This window comes from Rutilus rutilus, assembly GCF_951802725.1.
Source record: "Rutilus rutilus genome assembly, chromosome: 9".
NCBI classification, from domain to species: domain Eukaryota; kingdom Metazoa; phylum Chordata; class Actinopteri; order Cypriniformes; family Leuciscidae; genus Rutilus; species Rutilus rutilus.
In genome coordinates, this window is record NC_140223.1 from 26,086,326 (window position 1) to 26,107,991 (window position 21,666).

The 21,666-nt window shown below is 36.6% G+C and overlaps 3 protein-coding genes across 5 annotated transcripts in view; 1 reads left to right on the forward strand and 2 right to left on the reverse strand.

The window, feature by feature from the left end:
* Positions 1-41: 41 nt before the first annotated feature.
* n4bp2l2 (NEDD4 binding protein 2-like 2) lies at positions 42-5,798 on the reverse strand. Its single transcript, XM_084419983.1, has 6 exons — positions 5,671-5,798; positions 4,359-5,341; positions 4,047-4,171; positions 1,451-1,539; positions 1,162-1,238; positions 42-848 (listed from the first exon to the last, which is right to left on the reverse strand). The coding sequence occupies exons 2-6, from the start codon at positions 5,339-5,341 to the stop codon at positions 725-727; spliced, it is 1,398 nt and encodes a 465-aa protein (XP_084276109.1). The 5' UTR covers positions 5,671-5,798; the 3' UTR covers positions 42-724.
* Positions 5,799-6,242: 444 nt separating this feature from the next.
* Positions 6,243-21,666, forward strand: part of inpp5ka (inositol polyphosphate-5-phosphatase Ka) — a 28,559-nt gene continuing 13,135 nt past the window's right edge. Inside the window, exons 1-2 of one of the 3 annotated variants that reach the window (XM_084419773.1) lie at positions 6,243-6,309; positions 21,291-21,374. In XM_084419773.1, the coding sequence (XP_084275899.1) occupies positions 21,301-21,374 (74 nt within the window). In that variant the 5' untranslated portion in view covers positions 6,243-6,309; positions 21,291-21,300. Of the gene's footprint in view, positions 6,310-20,871; positions 21,023-21,290; positions 21,375-21,666 lie in introns of those variants that run through there. The other 2 variants (XM_084419771.1, XM_084419772.1) reach the window with 2 other exon arrangements.
* On the reverse strand, positions 8,301-12,073 carry mmp13b (matrix metallopeptidase 13b). The gene is made up of 10 exons (XM_084419577.1): positions 11,819-12,073; positions 11,495-11,733; positions 11,267-11,415; positions 11,041-11,166; positions 10,323-10,478; positions 10,119-10,239; positions 9,857-9,990; positions 9,319-9,478; positions 9,085-9,188; positions 8,301-8,987 (listed from the first exon to the last, which is right to left on the reverse strand). Exons 1-10 carry the CDS (start codon positions 11,912-11,914, stop codon positions 8,887-8,889), a joined length of 1,386 nt encoding a protein of 461 aa, XP_084275703.1. The 5' UTR covers positions 11,915-12,073; the 3' UTR covers positions 8,301-8,886.

Genomic DNA, 21,666 nt, shown 5'->3' on the forward strand with positions numbered 1-21,666 from the left:
ATACCACATCTTACATTGAGTGGAAAAGCATGCAACAGCAATGTCCCTTGTGCATTCTTTATTTTAAAATGAATTATTGGCATCATATAAGAAAACAGCATTTATTTACAAAAATATCAAGCATTTAAGAAAAAGATATTTTGTTCAGTACATTAGCCATCAACAATGTACAGCACCATAAATTGCAAACCCTGAGATTAGATCAGTGTCTAGTAAGTAGATTGAGCTGCTGGTCTTTGGAAAAATAACAGAGAATGCTTAAAAATACATAGACTGTATACTGCTCCTAATTCAGCATGTCACTACAGATTATTATTTTTTTTTTATTCTGCCTTGGAATGTATCTGGAAGCTCAGCACGAATTGTATGTGCCAAACTGCGTAAAAGGCAAAGGCTTTATCAGACTCTAATGGTCTTATCTTACCAATGGTCGACATTTATCAATTTGGTGATTTAGACAATTTACATTTCTATATTACAATGGGAAAAACTAGGACGGCAAAGAACATTTTCATATGCACACTAAGCTTAAGTACAGAAGAAAAGTGAATACTATTTAAACAGGCATTCTGCATTGTTCTAAAAGTTCATTAAACCATTAAAACCACCACACAGTCATTAAAACACCCATAGCTGCATCAATATTAAAACTGAAGAAAATAAACCTATTATATTCTAAAAGATCATATGAAAATGTTTGTCTTTCAATAACAGCGGTTCTCTGTTAATGGCCTTTGTTTTTATGGGGCGGCACCACAGAATTCATCACAATGTTAACGTTCATCGGCCACTCGAAACCATCCAGCATCTTGGCTATTGTTTCTCGAGGGACTCCGTGCTTGTTCCTCCTGTTGATTAAATTAATAGACAGGAAATCACCAGGTTATCCAAGCTCTATTAGACTGCTATACAAAGCCTGTCGTAAATTAAACAAATAAAGAAAGTAACAATGTCCCTTAATCCAATTAAAGTCAGCTGGTCTTATTCACGAGGATTTGAAAGATACTCAGTGATCCTAGACTATAAAACATTTTATCCACTTAAACACAACTGAATTCCTCTGTGCCGTAAGCCAAAACCTGATCCAAAGTCAATGGTCTTTCTCACTCTGTGAAAAATAAAAAGTCTTGACATGAGAATCAAAGCTATTATCAGACTTACTTTTCTAACTGGGCAGGATCATATTTCCAGCAGGTATCTGGCTCAAAAAAGTCCACTCTGTATCCGTTCTTTAAAGCCTGTGTGAAATAAAGGAAAATAATAAAAATGTGTTACTAAAGAGAATCCTCTTTAAGAATCATAATGTAATGTAATGCAAGATATCTAGATTCAAACATATGGAAATGGTTGGTTGCATTTCAGACCGTTTCCAGAGTCAGTTAAAAGCCTAACTTGTGCTTTACAAAAGTATTTTTCACTCCAATCCCAGGCATTTCTGACACCAACTCACCAATTCAACATAAGGCTTCATCTCCCAGGCTTTAACATTAGTGTTGTCGATGATAACAGGTGAGCGGCCCTCCAACATCACCTGTTCAGCTTAAAAATGACAAATACATACAAAAAAAAAGGTTCAACTTCATGCTCTCTCTCAAAACATTAAATGCTCAAATTTGCGAAAGTTTCCATTCTTAAAATTGTCTGAATAATTTCATAAACAGACAAATCTTACAAAAATGCCCTGGCCCCCCCAAAAATGTAGCCTATTATATTTTGCATGAATATTATTATTATTTTATTTTTTTGTTGCATTGTTACATTATTTTCATGACAATTAAGCTATTTAAATATAGAAATAGAAATCCCTGGCTTTTCATAATTCAAATGGCATTATATGTATTCGTATATCATTGATGTTTGATAAATAAATAAAAACACTTATTCAATCTTTATTTAATCTTTGTTTTACTGTAATACAGTAAAAATGACTGTATTGCAGCAATAACAATCAAAAGTGAATCACCACTGAAAAAAAATTACACAAATAATAGTCCTAAAATTGATTTACTTTATCTAGTTTATTAAAACTTGATTTATTTATTTTTGGCTGAAATATGCCCTGGACATATTTTCATAAAAGTTCATCAATTAATGTTAAAGGGGTGGCTGATTATGATTTCACTTTTCTAACTTTAGTTAGTGTGTAATGTTGCCGTCTGAGCATAAACAACATCTGCAAAGTTACAACACTCAAAGTTCAAAGCAAAGGAAGATATTGTAGCAAGTCTAAAGACTGTTTATGTTCAATATCTAGATGCATGTATTTTCTTTTATGTATTATGTGTTCTGGTTGTGTGGGGCTTTAAGGCGTGGGCTGTTCTTCTGAAGAGGGTTGAAAAAAGTTATTTTTTGTTTCTCCAGAAGTTTGGGACTGTGTGAGGCGAGAGCATCGGCCACACAGGTGCTCACGTTAATAAAAGAGCATTAAAACTGTTAAGTGAGTCTATCATTTTCTCTAATCGCTACAATATTTGCTTTTAAAGTAATTGCTTTTTAAGGACTACAACAAACGGCTGGTAGAGACTACGTCACTTCTTCTTGAGTCTCTCCATCTTTATCTGACTCCGGTTTGAACATAAAAGGCTAAAAGTTTTTGAAATTTTCAGTGCATGTCTGTGTGAGGTAATCGAAGCTCCGCCCTCTGTGCCGGGAGCACCAGCTCATTTGCATTTAAAGGGTTTTTGCTCACCCTCAAAAAGTGACAATTTGAACATGCTATATAAAAATACCTGTGGGGTATTTTGAGCTAAAACTTCACATACACACTCTGGGGACATCAAAGACTTATTTTACATCTTTTGAAAAGGGCATTTTACCATCCCTTTAAATAAACATGTAATATTATCTCATGATGAAAAAACTATATATATACGTGTATATGCGTGTAGCACAGTTCATCCTACAATTAAATTTTTAAATATATTTATATATATATATAAATATATTTAAAAAATATTTCTATCAACTTTTTGATGATATTCTAATTTTATGACCATATATTTATATATATATATATATATATATATATATATATGGTCATAAAATTAGAATATCATCAAAAAGTTGATTTAATTCAAGAATTCAACTTAACAGGTGAAACTAATATATTATATAGACTCATTACATGCAAAATGAGATGTTTCAAGCCTTTATTTGTTATCATTTTGATGATTATGGCTTACAGCTTTTGAAACCCACGAAATCAAAATCCCAGAAAATTCGAATATTACATGAAATCACACAGTAATTACACAGTAATACCATGGTCATTGAACCAGGTTTTGGTTATTTTGGCAGTGTGGGCAGGTGCAAATCCTGCTGGAAAATGAAGGAAGCATGAAGTGCTCTGAAAATGTCCTGGTAGACGGCTGCGTTGACTCTGGATTTAATAAAGCACAGTGGACCACAGTCCTCTTTTCTGATGAGAGCAAATTTTGCATCTCATTTGGAAACCAAGGTCCCAGAGTCTGGAGGAAGAATGGAGAGGCACACAATCCAAGATGCTTGAAGTCCAGTGTGAAGTTTCCACAGTCTGTGTTGGTTTGGGGAGCCATGTCATCGGCTGGTGTTGGTCCACTGTGCTGTCCACTCAACGCAGCCGTCTACCAGGACACTTTCAGAGCACTTCATGCTTCCTTCAGCAGACAAGCTTTATGGAGATTCTGACTTCATTTTCCAGCAGGATTTGCACCTGCCCACACTGCCAAAATAACCAAAACCTGGTTCAATGACCATGGTATCACTGTGTAATTACTGTGTGATTTCATGTAATATTCTAATTTTGATTTCGTGGGTTGCATAAGCTGTAAGCCATAATCATCAAAATTATAACAAATAAAGGCTTGAAATATCTCACTTTGCATGTAATGAGTCTATATAATATATTAGTTTCACCTGTTAAGTTGAATTCTTGAAATAAATCAACTTTTTGATGATATTCTAATTTTATGACCAGCACCTGTATATATGATTAAAAGTATGAAGTTGTAGGATGAAAATGCTTCAGTGTCCAATGTATAAAAAGATGTAACATAGGCTTTCCTCACCTCTCTTCTGATTCCAGTCGTGTGCGTCCCCAAGAAGAGCAGAATCAAAAACATATCTGTTGTCTTGGAAAAAGTAGTCATCTGTGCTCAAAATTACTCCATTGGGACCAGTGGACAGGAGCTCTCTAAAATACATGCAGTGTAACATTAAAAAAATCAGTTCTCTGTTTATCTAAACTAATCAAAACATATGTTACAATATTAGCAGAACTTAACAAATCAATACAAGTATTATTTGTAATACGTCTTTAGTATTTAATCAAACATTTGGCCACAATGAGGTCTTTTCTCTACATATTTAGTTTTACTCACCTGCCCAAAGTGGATTTTCCAGATCCTGGGACTCCCCTCAACAAAATGAGCTCCAAATGTTGATATTGGTCTTTTTCATGATCGTGCTGCTGCCAGTGTGATAACGGTGTTTCATATCCCTCAGAGAATCTATGATCCTCCTGTGACTGGAAACTGCTACGTTCATGCCATGTGTTTGAAGGTAATGGTGGCCCTTCCCTTGGGCCCCAGCTGTTATTTTTGTTGTTCGTATGAAGACCGTGGAAGTTCTCCTGAGGTCTCATGTCTGGAGGATACATTATTGGACCTCCAGAGGTTGGGGGACGGAAGAACTGAATCCTCGGGTCTGGAGGAACCCATGGTGGAGGTGGATACCTTTGCTCTGGATGTCCTCTTCCACCAAAGTCATCCGTATTCCATTGTAAGTGAGGTCTCCATCTCTTTGGATCTTTTTGGTTGCGTTCATGTGGATCCGGGTAAGGTCTGTAGGCTCTGCCATGATCAGTTACGACAACAGGACTGTCCTTCCTGTTTGGTAGGTTGCTTTCGGGCTTCCAGGATGCTTCGACCTTATCTACTTCCTCAAGCTCTTTGTAAAATTCACAAAGCTCCTGCTCGATACAAGGTTCAGGGCGACACGCAGGCCCAATAAATGCAGTACTAGTGACACCTAACCTTCTAACGACACGGTTTCTGTCTGTTTGGCTTGTATTCTCAATAGAACACGTGTTAACTTCTTTCACATTAGCGTCTGTTTGCATTTGTGTTGAAGGATCCAGTTTTCCCCCATTTGGATCAACATCCTGTTGTGTCTTGAAATAACTTTTAGCAGGTAACGTTAAATAAGCATATTTAGTGTGTTTAATCGTCTGATTATTGGATGATTTAGACACTGGAGTCCCTCTGACAACATCTGAGTGAATTTGTGGTGTGGTTTTATATGGTTCCTCTACATTTCCGCCATTAGGTGGAGAAGTAGATTTACTGGTGTTCACATCTGGCATCTGTGAAGAATAATAAAACCATGAATGAATAAAGACTTTTAAAAATCACATAGAAAAGCAATATTGTGTACATTTATAGATTCACTGATTATACAAAGATTAATAAATCAAAGCAGGCCAACCTTTTAAGCATCAGATCACAGATAACATAAGAATGTATAGACGTATATATCTGTCTGCTTTACAACCATCTTTTACTAAAACAACACAGAAGCAGTTTCGATAGTCAGGTTCATGTTTCAATGACTATCATAGTCATGATGACTAAGTATTCTACGAATGATCTTTTCTGAAATCGATCAAATTGCGCTGAAAAGCTTTAACGTTACCTGAAGTGTGGAAAAACTTGTAAGCACAAAGGTTAATTAATCGTTTTGTTTATCGACGTATATCTGATAGTACAGTAGAGGGAAGCCAGCCGCCTAGAGACACTCAACACCACAAAGGGGAAATAAAAAGGTTTCAAAATAAAAGTCGTCAAAAAATAAAATACAATAAAAAATATTTTAAATGTACACATGTATGCAAACATATATTGTACCGTTAAAAGGTCTGTTGTTATATTGTTTTTAATCTTACCCCAAACTTTTTAACGGTAGTGTATGTGATATAAAATAATATAATATGGCTTATGTTGTAATTTATATTACTGTGCATGTTTCATTGTGGTAGGATTGGTTGGATATTGTCAACAAGAAGTATTACAAATTTCCCTCAAAGCTGAAGTGTGCTCCTCCAGTTTAACCACAAAATGTGTCAGTCACCACTTCCTCTTCTGTGAGGAAATGTGAAGTTTGAGTCTACACAGCAAGCACTTTTTTTTTTTGCAGCCTAACTTATTTAATTTATTATTGCCAAAACCATATTTTGTTTTGAAGGATGACCTATACGAAATACACATAAGGAAGTAGAATCTTCAGATCATCCTGCTGGTAAACCGCTGGAACTAAACCAAAACTGCATATTGAGTAAGTTGAGTCATTTCTTAAAGGGGTCATATAATGGTACATGCACTTTTACAAGTTGATTGTACTGAAATGTGTGTTGGCAGTGCCTGTATACAACCATCATAAAATGATAAAAATCCATCCAGTGTTTTTTTTTTTAATCTTCTTATATGTTTTCCCCCATCTCAAATCAAGCCGTTCGATTTTGTGACATCACAAAAACGACGCCCCTCCCATGATTGTTGATTGACAGCAGCGTTTCAACACAGACCCGCCCTCGCTCGTGAGCGAGCTGTCAATCGTAGTCCGCGCGGACCGGCGCGGTCATTGTTGATACGCTGGAGCACTGTCTATGAGCAGAATGGCGTCTAAGCGATTGTGGTGTTCTGTTGTTGGGTGTAATAACAAACACAGCAGTCATTTTGATGTTCCTAAATCCAAACCGCTGAAGACGCAGTGGCTGAGTTTGTTTTCGAAGGGAATATTCCCCACGATCAACGTCAATGCTTTCATGTTTGCGCGAATCATTTCACACACCAGACTGCTTTACAAACGAGGGTCAGTAACGTTATAAAGCTGGTTTTGCTAAGAAGCTGCTCCTGAAAAAAGGATCGGTACCAACTATTCGTGTTCCTGCTGCACCTCCAGAATAACTGAAGTGAGTGTAACGTTTTATTAACCTTTATATTAATATTTATATTAATCTTTGCAAATTGCTTGCTGCACACTTCACGATGAATGCGGCTGTTTACACTCAGGGTACATTACGGCATGTTTTCTATGTACGACATTCTCAATATAATTCATAATCCCACGGTTATAATGAACAACGCGTTATGGTTATTGTGTTATTATTACAAACGGTGTATGCACAGAACAGAGGGGCGGGGTGAGCAAAACTCATTAGCATTTAAAGACACATGCACTTAAACGGCGTGCTGAAAACAGAGCTGTTTTTGACCAGGTAAAATTAGTGTTTTCTTACAATACTAATGAGAATTTTTAATTAAAGTATATTACAAACTTTTAATTTAGACCCTAAAGAATCATATTACCTTGTACAAAAATGGCATTATATGACCCCTTTAAAGTCCCCCTGCAGTCAATAATTTTATCCCCTAAAACTCATCTTTGATCACCAAAATTATACATAAACATTTTTTTCTTGAAAATAAATTTCTTCATGCCATAAAATAGCTTTAATGTAACACCACCTTATTTTTATTTTATTTTATTTTATTTTATTTTATTTTATTTTATTTTATTTTATTTTATTTTATTTTATTTTATTTTATTTTATTTTATTTATTTATTTGAACAGGGACAATGTAAAATATAAATGAACCTTAAAAAGGAGAGATGCATTATACCAGGTTGTAGCACTTGTGCTACATTTAGTACGGGTTTCTATGAAAATGCAAACTAGCCCCGTCTACTCACTCACACCAGCTCAGAGATCCACTCCCTGATCACACGGTGATGTGATTGGTTACAAGTTAGTTTATGACATCTAAAACACCAGCGATAAGCTTTAAGCTGTTTGGAGTTAATAAATAGGCTATACTGTGGTATAATTACAAACGCATGATAAAATATGCTATTTTATCTTTTTTTAAATAACGGTTTAAATAACAAAGGCAGAAATGCCCATATTTGCTAAACACTGAATATACATACAGAAATGTTGCTAAACTTAAACTTCTCAAATTCAGCTAAATTTTTTATAACCACCAAAGCGACCATCAAGGAAATGAGTTTTCCTATAAAATCCCCAACTAAGCTCACAACAGGATAGGTTTGGCACTGTACATCAGGCACATAAGCAAACATGTGGTCATATGTGGGTTTTAACTGAAATCCCCTGTAAACACTTGAGGCAGCTTGGGTAGGAGTAATTCAAAGCAGCTTTTGAAAATGTTTTCACTACATAAATGTCATCTCACTTCCAAAATCATTTAGCCATAGACAGGGTCAGATGGAAAAGAGAATAAAAACAAAACGTGTGTCCATGAAGGGACTGGTTTTTATGTTTATTAGTCATGACAGAGACAGATGATCCTCTTTGGATTGCAATTTGTGATTACATGCATATTGTTCTTCTTTTTTTTTTTTTATATGAACGAAATGATATTAGGTATAATTTACATGTTTTTTGTTTGTTTGTTGCTGATTTTACAGTCACATCACTTCAATTCACATACTACTTCTAATCATTCACTTTAATTCATTTAAATATCCATTATTTATTGTTTATTCACTGTATTCATTTACTTATGCATTCTCTGTACACATAGCCTAGTCTAAAAATAAATCTGTCCATTAACACTTATGTGACAAATTCATACTAATAACTCACCATGAAAAACCGTTTTAATTTTTCTGTTTATTTTTTTATTTTTTAACAGTGGTACTGTAGAGGGCATAACACATTTACAGTTTTTAGTTCAATAAATATATATTTCACTTTCATTATTCAAAATAATGGAGACTTTCTACTGATTTACCAGCTCAGTAGTTGAAAGCACAGAAAAAGGAATGCTAATTTTCACAGCAGTTGATAACAATTGACAGTTTATGGCACATCCACATTGTAAGTGCTCAACAGTTGAGTATAGAGTTGGCCCTCATGATGCGCATGACTTTCCGTGAGTTGTAACTGTATTCAAACTGAATATGCTCATGGTAGAAGTACAAATATCCTGTTAAAAAAGAGAAACGACAATTATTTTCATTAAGTCATTCATACCTTAGAGAATCGGTTCAAATACATTAGTTATGCAACTAATTCACACATACCAAAATGATAAGCAGCGGCATCCACTTCATCTCCAATTCCGGGAAAGTCTTCCTCAATGGATCGTGGGTATCCACTATCCATGGTGCCTGTCTTCTCATCATAACTGGAGAAGAGATGCAGCTTACATTAGCTTTTTAGCATTCCATTGACTCTTTGTTTTGTGTGTGTGTGTGTGTGTGTGTGTGTGTGTGTTTGGGGGGGGGTTATGTTGTCCTCAGAATATTGTAACATACCTCCAGTATTCCTCTTCTACAAAAAGTAGAGTCTTGCCCGTATCTCGGATGTTTACAGCTGCATCTATTTTGCGGACTGTCTTCGGGAGACCCAGTTTGTGGATGTACTTTGGATAGCCGTCAACAAGATCGTAACCATTGAGAGCCCACATTTTGATACCTGTAATATTTGTCAATCATGAAAACATTATTATGAGTTAGTTTAATCTAACTCAAAACTGCACCTGTAAGTGTGGCAGTGTTGTTATTGTTAATTTAAAAAAGGCTAAAACTATTAAAAATGGTTTCCGTTAATTGAAATAAAGCTGAAATAAAATAAAATATAGATATTAGATGTAAAACCTATAAAAATGTTGCCCTGAAGTACTAAAACTGAACAAAAAATGATTAAAAACAAACTAAACTGACTATACTGACTATAAAAATAAAAGCTCATTTAAAATATTAATAAAGCATTGTAAAGAAAACGTTCACAATAATTTGAGCAAAATACAGATAAAATAACATAATCATTTGACATTTGAATCTCAAAACTAACCACTGAATATGATGACAACATCTTTCTCTGGGTTCTCATAGGCAGCGTCTACTTTGTTTGGTATGTCAGGCCAGGTACTTTTAATGAGGGTTTGTTCAGGCTCAGGCATTTGTGTATGTAGCCGCCAGTAAAACCTGCCAACAAAAATATTATCAGGAACGCTATTAGGTTATATAACACATTATACAAGAGTTTTTAAAAATGTGCTAGTGCAGCCAGGGACAGTTTTATCAAAACAATGAACTGTGGACTATTTTTGCACCTGTCTTTGAAAATGATTGTCTCTCCACGGAGTTCAGTGACGGCATCAAAACTCAGCTCAGGGTCACACTTGCTTGGAGCGTCGGGTTTGGGCTTGACCCTTCCATGGTTTGGATTTTCACCTTTGATTAACCCAAAAGTAGGTAGAATCAGGACTATGAAGACTTCTAGAAAAATCTATTGGTTGAAATGGTATATTACTCACCATAGAGAGACTGGATCCCCTTAATGTCATCCTCAGAGAGCGGGTAACCCTTGCCGTAGGAGTACACCGGGTACATCAGTGACCCAGGGTCAGAGGAATGGGCCATACCGAGAGCATGGCCAAACTCATGGGCCGCGACCAAGAAGAGATTGAATGCTGCAAATAACATAGTGAAGATTTCTATGATTAGAAATCAAGACTTTTTATATACACTACTGTTCAAAAGTTTAGGGTCGATACATGTAAAAATACTTTTATTCAGCAAGGATGGATTTAATTGATCAAAAGTGACAGTAAAGACATTTATAATGTTACACAAATATACTGTTTAAAATAAATGCAGGTTTTTTAAACTTTCTAGAATCAAATAATTTCCACTAATGTTTCAAGAAGGTTTCCACTAAAATATTAAGCAGCACAACTGTTTTCAACATTGATAATAATGCTCCATGAGCATCAAATCATCATATTAGAATGCTTTCTGAAGGATCATGTGACACTGAAGACTGGAATAATGATGTTGAAAATACAGCTTTGACATCAAAGGAATAAAATACATTTTAAAATATATTAAAATAGACAACAGTTAAAATGTAATAATATTTTTGATCAAATAAATGCTGCATTGTTTAGCATAACAGACATTTAAAAAATCGTACCAAATCCAAACTTTTGAAAAGTGGTGTAGCTACTGCAGAAATGTGGTATTTTTTCGTACCATGAAAGTCTTTGGTCCATGTTTCGTCCTCATCAAAGTGTGTATCACCACCGATGCCAATTCCAGGGGGGTAAGCATGAGCAAGAAGCCCCTCTGGTCCATCAAACGGGTTGAAGTCTCCATGTTCTGTCATTTGCATTCGAAAAAAGAATGGAAATTGATAGAAATAAGGAAGAAATAGCCTTCATTTAATTCCCACTTCAACGAATAATAAAAATGGTGGTACCTTTTGCTCCAAAGCTGATCATGATGTCAGCATTTCCCACATGCAGTTTCTTAAACCTCAGTGGAGTCACACTGCTCCAGACATTTAAAGCATTTCGGATGGCTCTGTCCACATCCGCCTTCTTCAGGTCAGGAGTGTAATTCAGAATCCTGAAAGTGAATAAAACACATATTTTGAAAATCAAACTGCCCCTTATCGTATTCAATTATTGAATTGACAAACACAAACCTGAAGGTCACATCTGTGGATTTCCATTTGAGGTCATTTGGAAAGTGATTATATTCGGCCACATCTGGAACTCCGCAGCGAGCCATTTCCATTAGCTCCAAAGTGTCGTCGTCCAGCTTTCCCGTAACGTCCAACCTAAAAAACTCTTGCATCTCTTGAATTTTCTTGTGCATGACATCGGATGATTTTCCTTCTCCATGTAGACCAACCGGCATGCCATAGTACCTTCGAAGATATCTCTAAAAAAATAAATCAATGAATACAAATTAAAGAACAGAAAATGAAGAAGCAAAGATTTGTCCCACAGAAAAATGCTCTCCTCACCTCAGCTATTAACACCTCGTCTTTCTCCTCACTTGAAATAGGTTTTGCTAAAGCGTGTGCAGCGATCACCAGCAATACCACAGCTGTGAGCTCCATGTTGACCGGATGATGTTCTGCTCGGTCTGACAGGGTTCTTTATAGTGCTCTCTCCTGTCAAAAACTGTTTGTGAATCATGTAAAAAGTACCTTGGCCAATCCGCCACTTCCTCCGCAGCAGAATGTGGTTACAAACTGCTTTAGGACACCTGAGTGAGCAATGATATCACTGCTCCGGGGCTACTTTTAGCTTCAAGTGATTTGTTGACTCATTTTGGTAACGGACATGAGTAATGAAAGGTTATGAAGTCGTGGTAGTGCTTCTTGTTTTGATATTTTTTTGTGATTTTAGGGTTTTAGAAGCCCCAGTAGTACATACCTCTCAGACTTTATTTAAAAAATCCACAAGAAATCTATTTTAAGGCCTAAATGATGGCAAATCATTATGCCAACTTCATTTCAAGAGAACTATTAATATTTCCAGACTGCTGGAAAGGATTGTGAATCATAGTCAGTCAGTTTTGACTAATACCTGGCATGACTTCAAAACCAGATGATAAGACAGCTAATAAAGACACCAAAGGATGCAGTACAATTCCCAATAAATTAAATTAATCAAAAGCGACATTAAAGACATATTTTTCTAAATAAATACTGATCTTATATCCATCAAAGAACAAAATAGATCAGTTTCCACAAAAGTACACTGTAAAAGAATAAATGATAATAATCAAAGTTGCTGCCTTCAATTTTTAAGTACAATGAACTTGGATGTTTAAGTCATTTCAACTTGAATTACATTAAGCTGACTTTAATCTTGTATAACTTGTAAAAAATTAATTTATTTATTTTGATGAGTTAAAGCAATGTAAAAACATGTCATAACTTATTGATCATACGTTGTTTTAGTTTTTTACAGTGTATTAAGCAGCATAACATTGATAATACTAATAATTGTTTCTTGAGCATCAAATCATCATATCAGAATGATTTCTGAAGGATCATGTGACACTGAAGACTGGAGTAATGATGCTAAGAATTCAGCTTTGCCATCATAGCAATAAATGACATTTTAAAATATATTCAAATAGAAAACAGCTATTTTAAATTGTTATAATATTTCACTGTTTTTAAAATAAATGTTGACCTGGCGAGCACAAGAGACTTTCAAAACCATTTAAAAATCATACTGACCCCAAACTGAAAAACAAAATGCTCTGCATGTTTTGCACAGCTGTTATAGGGGCTTTTTTCCAGCTTTGCAGCATCATCACATGAAAAACACTCAATATGTTTGTTGAACCCATTAAGCAAAGGAAGGACACTGTTGTGAATGACTGTTAATAATAGATTGACTATTTTTTCATATTTCCATTTGTTTGTCTCTAATTTTGTTTTAAGAAAAAAAATAGTATTAAGATGCACTACCGTTCAAAAGTTTGGGGTCAGTAAGATTTTTTTATGTTTTTAAAAGAAGTATCTTCTGCTCACCAAGGCTGCATTTATTTGATAAAAAAAAAAAAAAAAACAACAAAAAAAAACAGTAATATTGTGAAATATTATGACAATTTAAAATTACTGTTTTCTATTTTAATATATTTTAAACTGTAATTTATTCCTGTGATCAAAGCTGAATTTTCAGCATCATTACTCCAGTCTTCAGTGTCACATGATCCTTCAGAAATCATTCTAATATGCTGATTTGATGCTCAAAAGACATTTATGATTATTATCAATGTTGAAAACAGTTGTGTACAAATTTTTTTCAAAATTCTTTGATGAATAGAAAGTTCAAAAGAACAGCATTTATTTAAAATAGAATAACATTATAAATGTCTTTACTGTAACTTTTGATCAGTTTAACTCATCCTTGATGAATAAAAGTATTGATTTATTTAATTTCTTTCCCCCAAAAATAAAACTGACCCCAAACTTTTGAACGGTAGTGTTTAATGTTACAAAAGCTTTAGATTTCAGATAAATGCTGTTCTTTTGAACTTTCTATTTCATCATAGCATCATGAAATAACTGATTTCAACATTGATAATAATCATAAATGTCTCTTGAGCATCAAATCTTCATATCAGAATGATTTCTGAAGGATCACGTGACACTGAAGACTGGAGTAATGATGCTGAAAATTCAGCTTTGATCACAGGAATAAATTACACTTTACTGTATATTCACATAGAAAACAGCTGATTTACACTGGAACAATATTTCACAATATTACTGTTTTTGTTTGTATTTTTAATCAAATAAATGCAGCCTTAGTGAGCAGAAGAGTCATCTTTTAAAAACAAATCTTACTGACCCCAAACTTTTGAACGGTAGTGTATATTATTAAGTCCAACGTTTCAAAGAGCAAAATATTTCCAGGGCTGCAAGCGTAGGCATGTCCTGTTAATGGCAGCTGTCTCCCATATAACGCAGTATAATGGAGTGGCAGAATTCTTGAAATGTGACTTTGCAACTCCACACCTCTGTAAAGTACACACATTATTAAGCAGACAAGTGTTTCTAATAACACAGATTTTACTTGAGGTTTGTTAAGAAAATCGCTGCTCAAAAGCACTTGGTACACGTACACTTGAGACATAATGACGTGCAGAAAACAGTTTAACAGCACAATATACTTCATGTAGTTTTCACAATTATAGGTGTTTAGGGCGGTATGTAAAAATGAGCACTGTGGGCATTTTATCATCTGATGTTTTGTCTGCCAGTTACGTGAGAGAACAATATTAGGCAACAGTGGAAACATAAAATACACACACACACACACACACACACACACACACACACACACACACATATATATATATATATATATATATATATATATATATATATATATATATATATATATATATATATATATATATAATTGACTATAATTGACATAATTATAAAGTGTGCACTATTTTCTGTGCAAAATTCATCCTATATATATATTCAATTTTAGTGAAACCATTTGTCCAGATATATTGTTTGTGATTTTCTTCAAAATGAGCAATTAAATCTTTTAGAAGACCATGATGTCTCAAATACTGTGCAAGGGAATTAATGAAAGGAAAATTATTAATATATATATATATATATATATTAATCATTTTAAAAAAAACGCAAGGACAAACTGACCAATTAAATCCTTAAATTTGATGATGTTGTGATAATTAAATTATATATCTATAAATTATAGATTAAATATAACTGATTTGGCTATTAAATATTTTTTTCGAAATTAAAAAATTTGTGTTTTTTTTATTGGTGTAGCCAACAGTAGTCAGGTTGATTTAGTCCTAAAATCATATTTCTGACTTGATTACAAATCACAAAATAATATTGATTTTAAGGTTATTTCAGTGCCATAACTGATTCAAAATCTCATCTGTTTTAGAAAGAAGCAAGCAGAGACATGTACAATAAAAACACGGACTAAGGAAAAAGCACGAAATGTGATGGATGTAATTCATAACTGGGGCCAAAACCTTGGGGCTTTTCAACATTTCAACAAAGGAGATGCAATGAACTCCTACACTTTCCTCAGATACTGTAGATGATGGGCACCAATCAAATCCAGGAGCTGAGATCAGATCCTTTAGTCAGTGGAAATACCCTCATGTACAAGTTGAAAAAGGTCTAAATTAATCTGTACTGTCAATACTTATTGTTAAAGAATGCATCATGGTGTTCTCTATTCGTAAAAACTGTGGTTGTAAATGACATGATGTTTATGAATAAATACGCTTTTCAAAATTAGCCATGAAAATGACATCCTTGGAACAGTTGAAAAGGGAGCAGGAGCAAAAATATACATTCAGATATGCTGAATGAGTGTGAATCATGTCAGAATGAGGCCATGGGGAAGTTCCCAGGTTCATAATGTGGGTCATATCCCACATCTGCCATGAAAATATGAAGACGATGTCAGGACTCAGGAGAGCAGCTGCCAGTACTGAATAACTTGTGATTAGAGTGCCATTTACTGGATTAAACTGTTTGCTTTACATTTACATTTATTCATTATACTAGACTATACTACTTACAGTTGAGGAATACAACAAGCAATTAACACAAGAAGTGCCAGAAATATAAAGTTTCAGTCATTGTTCAAAATAAGATGGAACAGGAAGGGATTAAAGAATAATGAGGGTCGCTGTGATTTTGCCAAGCAAGACTGTCACAGAATAGATGATCATGAGACAAGGATACAGATGCTGAGGAAATTTATTGATGACATGCAGACAGGGTAACAAACTCAAACTCAGAGACTCCAGGAACAAGAAACTCGGACAACGAACCAGCACAAGACTACAAACACAAGGAGGCTAAATAGGGGAACAAACAAAGGAGGGTAACGAGACAGACAGGTGGGACAAATAAACCAATAATCAGATAACAAGATGGGAGGGGCTAGACAATAGACACGAGTACATGGCCCAAAATAACAAAACACCCATGTGCAGCACAAGACAGGACAGGCATGTGACATTACCCCCTCCCTACGGAGTGGCTACCAGACGCTCCATAAGACCAGGGCGGGGCGGGGCAGGGCGGGGCAGGGCGGGGCGGGGTGGGGCGGGGCAGGGCGGGGCGGGGCGGGGCGGGGCGGGGCGGGACGGGAGGGACAGACCAGGGCGGGACAAGGGGAATGGACAGTTCAGAAGGCCAGGGAGGCACACAAAGTTCGGGAGTCCAGGGTGGAGCAGACCGTCCATTGGGCGGCCAGGGCGGAGACGACCGTCCATCGGGGGCGGCCAGGGTGGAGACGACCGTCCATCGGGCGGACAGGGTGGAGACGACCCCTCGGGCGGCCATCTTGTCCGAAGACACAGGCTCGGCAGACGTGGCGTGAACAGTCTCTGGCTGGGCAGACGTGACGGATCGCTGGGGTGGTGAAGGCAGTGCGAGCAGCTCGGGCGGGGCCAGTAGAGCATGATGCCTGGGCGGCGCAGGCAGAGCAAGACGCCTGGGCGGTGCATCAGGGACAGCAGTCACCTCCGGGATGGTCTCCGTGTTAGGGACCACCGGAACAGGGACCACCAGAACAGGGACCACCAGAACAGTTACGGAGGGAGCCTTTCTCCTCCTGTGTCTTGGAGCCACCGGACTCGGGACCAACGGCACTGGGACCACCGGCACTGGGACCACCGGAGTCAGGATCACCGGAACAGGCATGGAGGAAGTCTTCCTTCTCCTCCGTTTCGGGACCACCGGAACTGGAACCACCGGAACTGGGACCACCGGAACTGTCACAGAGGGGTTCTTCCCTCTCCTCCGTTTCGGGATCAGCGGTGAAGGCTCTCCTTCCAGCTGACTGTCGTCAGCCGTGGTCCTCTCCTCCTCCAAAGTCCTTTGAGCGCACATGGCGAAGTATTCCAATAAGGAAATAGAAGATGCTTTCTCCTCTCCCTGAGGGAAAAATCTCACTCCGCTGTATCCACATAGTAGGCTGGTTCTGGAGGAAATTTTAAGGATGGCTGACGCGAAACAGTCGTTCCGAAGCTTTGCGAGATCCCGAAGCGCAGATGTTTCGAAACACTGATCCGAAGCGTGATTCAAAACACCTATGTCACGTGACTATGGCCAAACGAAGCCTCGAAGTGTTTCACTAAGTGTTTCATCAGGTGTGGTCCGCCGAATCAGCGTTTGATTGACACGGTCGGGAACAGACCACACAGTCGCACATCTGTATAAAAGTGAAATCAACGCATCTTGACCTCGTGGGTTTTTGTGAGAGGAGTTTACATTTACATTTATTCATTTAGCTGACGCTTTTATCCAAAGCGACTTACAATTGCTATATATGTCAGAGGTCGCACGCACGCCTCTGGAGCAACTAGGGGTTAAGTGTCTTGCTCAGGGACACATTGGTGTCTCACAGTGGATTCGAACCCGGGTCTCTCACACCAAAGGCATGTGTCTTATCCATTGCGCCACACCACCACCCCAAAATATAGTGTGATTTTGAGATAGCGGATTTTTGGTGATATAGTGATATAGTGCGATTTGATTAGTTATAGGCTATTTAGGCTTGCATTTAAATTTAACATGAATTTAAATGAAACTGGAAAGAGATAGCAGTAATCTTTCCTCATTTGTATGTCCTAGCTAAAAAAAATATTTCCGCCGTCGGCGTCAATGGCCTCGTGGTCAGTGTGCCGACATGTAGCGCCTTTGCACTCGGGCGTCCCGAGTTCGAGTCCCGGCTCGTGGACCTTTCCCGCCTCGTTTTTTTGTCATCTCTCTACTGTCCTGTCACAATAAAAGGAAAATCACCAAAACATACACACATATATATATATATATATATATATATATATATATATATATATATATATATATATATATATATATATATATATATATATATATATATATATACACACATATACATATATATCTATATATGCCAGTAACAAATGTCCCTTGTGAGAGGATTTTTTCAAAGGCTGGAGAAATTATCTGTAAAAAAAGAATTAGTCTAAGTCCTTCCACAGCAGAGAAATTAATATTTTTGAATAAAAATCTCTAAAAAAGTGAGACATTGTGGCTTGATTTCTTTTATTAATATTCATTTTGCAAGACCAAAATAACATTATGCACAGTGAGGAGCCTATAGGTTACAATCTTCACATATTAGAAAATTATAATAATAAAAAAAAAACAAATTTTTTTAATGGCTCGTCAAGGTTGTTTCAGATCAACACCTGCAAGTGACCACTAGGTGTCACCGTTGAGACGGGTGTCGGATTGATTCGAAGCCTCGAAACAATATGGCACATTTGGTTCAACTGTTTCAATTGCTTCACGAGGCCTCGATCTGGCCATTACTAGGAAATTTATTGATGACATGCAGACAGGGTAACAAACTCAAAAACTCAGAGACTCAGAGACTCCAGGAACAAGAAACTCGGACAACGAACCAACGCAAGACTACAAACACAAGGAGGCTAAATAGGGGAACAAACAAAGGAGGGTAACGAGACAGACAGGTGGGACAAATAAACCAATAATCAGATAACAAGATGGGAGGGGCTAGACAATAGACACAAGCACATGGCCCAAAATAACAAAACACCCATGTGCAGCACAAGACAGGACAGGCATGTGACATTGACATGTTCCTGGATCAACATATTTTGTCAACATTCCTGTCCAGAAATTAAGTCCTAACCCTATCCATACCTCTAAACCAACTTCTCATTAAAATCAGATGGAAATAACAGGTGAATAACACTAATGTAGAAGCTCCTAACCCTGGTTGTAAACCTAAACTTGACATAAACTGTAAACTTGTCCCTTAAATCTGATTGGTTGATTGGAATGTTGTTCCAGGATCAACAACGATGTTGATCCAGGATCAACAACGATGTTGATCCAGGAACATGTTGGTGAAATCGTGTTCAACCTATCGGGATTGAGTTGGGTATTCCACCAGCAAGGAACAGTGAATGAAAACGTCCTTGAGAGTGTTTTTTTGCCTATCTGGGCTGGAAGCATGAGCCACCGCTCACTTACCGATCGCAGGCTTCTGGAGGGATGTAGATTCGTAAGAGTGTGGAGGTGGGCTGTTCTGGGCAAGCACCAATGACTTGAACTTGATGCGAGCCGCAACCTGAAGCCAGTGCAGAGAGATAAACAGAGGAGTGACATGAGGTCTCTTGGGCTCATTAAGACAAGACGTGCCACTGCATTTTGAATCATTTGCTGGGGTTTGATTGCACATGTTGGAAGTCCAGCCAGAAGAGCATTGCAATAGTCCATCTTAGAAATGACAAGGGCCTGGAAGTGTTGCATGCTCTGTATAGGAAGGGCCTGATCTTCCTAATGTTGTGCAAAGCAAACCTGCATTATCATGCTGTTTTTGCAATGTGATCCTTAAAGGTCAGCTGATCATCAAAGATTACCCCAAGATTCCTGGCTGAACTCCTGGATTATCATTGAAGAACCTAGGTGGATGTTAAACTGGTGCTGTACTGACTGAATGGCTGGGAAGATGAGAAGCTTTGTCTTAGCTATAGGCTAAGTTGTAGGGGATGTTCTTTCATCCAAGATGTCCGAAAAAATTTAACATTTCCATGGACACCCTAAGGCAGGGGTGGGCAACTTCGGTCCTGGAGGGCCACTGTCCTACAGAGTTTAGCTTCAACCCTAATCAAACACACCTGAACAAGCTAATCAAGGTCCTCAGGATTACTAGAAAATTACAGGCAGGTGATTTTTTCAGGGTTGGAGCTAAACTCTGTAGGACAGTGGCCCTCCAGGACCGAAGTTGCCCAGCCCTGCCCTAAGGCCTAACACTCCCTTGCAACCCCTGGGTGTCCCCAGGGGGACCCACTTTAAAGTTTAGCATTTACTTAGTTTAAAATTTGGTTTAAAATATTTAGTTTAATATTACTTTATTTTTATAAAAATATATCTCACCAAAAAAAAGAAAAGAAAGAATAATAAAACACAACAATTAGGCCTATTATTAAGTACAAAAAGTTAAAGAAAATTTTCATCATTTACACAAAATTGTTGTTATCAGTTGTATCTTACAATTGTTCTTTAAGGAACATTTTGCTCAACAAATGCAATATCGTTTTTCATAAAAGTAACAGACATTTTACAATTGGCTCCTTACATTAAAATATTTTTTCATTAGATTGTTTTTTTAAAATGCATGCATGAATCACGTTTATTTTTCACCGTATTTTATTTATAAAATGTTTTTTTTTAATGATATATATATATATATATATATATATATATATATATATATATATATATAAACGATTAGTTGATTACGAAACACAAGCTGTGTTATTTTCTGTGGAGTACAACAATTTCATGCTAAAGATTTCATGTTAAATTTACATAATTGAAAAGTTAAACGGTTAAATGCACAGTATAAAATATTTAAATTTGCTGAATGAAAAGAGTAGGCCTATTTTATTACCTTTAGTACCTCGCGTGTGTGGTGCCGCTTCAGGACTTTTATTTTAACTTTCCAGCAGCCATGGATAGCTGAGTTTAGTTGTGTGTTGTTTCACACACTCTCTCTCATGTAAATACAGTGCACAGTTCGTGATGTTGCAGGATATTTTTGTCTCCACTAATTGTTGAACACCACAGAGGCTTCGAGACTACGGAAGCGAAGACAAACGAAGTTTGTACTAGGTAGTTTTAATACTGTTTTAAACGTATTCACGTTTTATTTTGTCATTGTTGCATTATTTAGATATTTAAGTATGTAAAGTGATATAAGAAGTAAATCTGTACTTTTATTTCAGAATATTGCACGCAACATTTGAAATTGTATATAATCCTGACGTCATATTCTTGACTTCACAATATTATAACGGAAATATTATCTTACGATGCATTTTGATGCACATGCTGAGATGCAGAACAGGTTCATGAGGTAACATGTTCTTACGACTGACAGGTTGGCGAAGATGGAGGAAGATTTGTCACATGCTTTGAAGTCTGTCACCCTGGAGCCTAAAGACAGTAAAATGGACACTTTTGGGTAAATATTCTTATTTTTAATTTAGCACATGACTCATTTAATTTCATTTTGATTCTCTTATCAAAAGTTATTGATATTGTGTTTTGCCATTGCAAGTGGCTTGTTCAAGGACACATAGTGATCAAGAATCACCCCATCTGGAGTTTATATATATAACCTTTGGATTTCCATCAAAATCTTTTAGCACTAAGCTACAAAATTATACTTTTATCATATATTCTCATTATGTGAATGCACAGATATTGGTAAACAATGATCCATTTAGAGTTTCTTTAGAGCACAAACATGTATT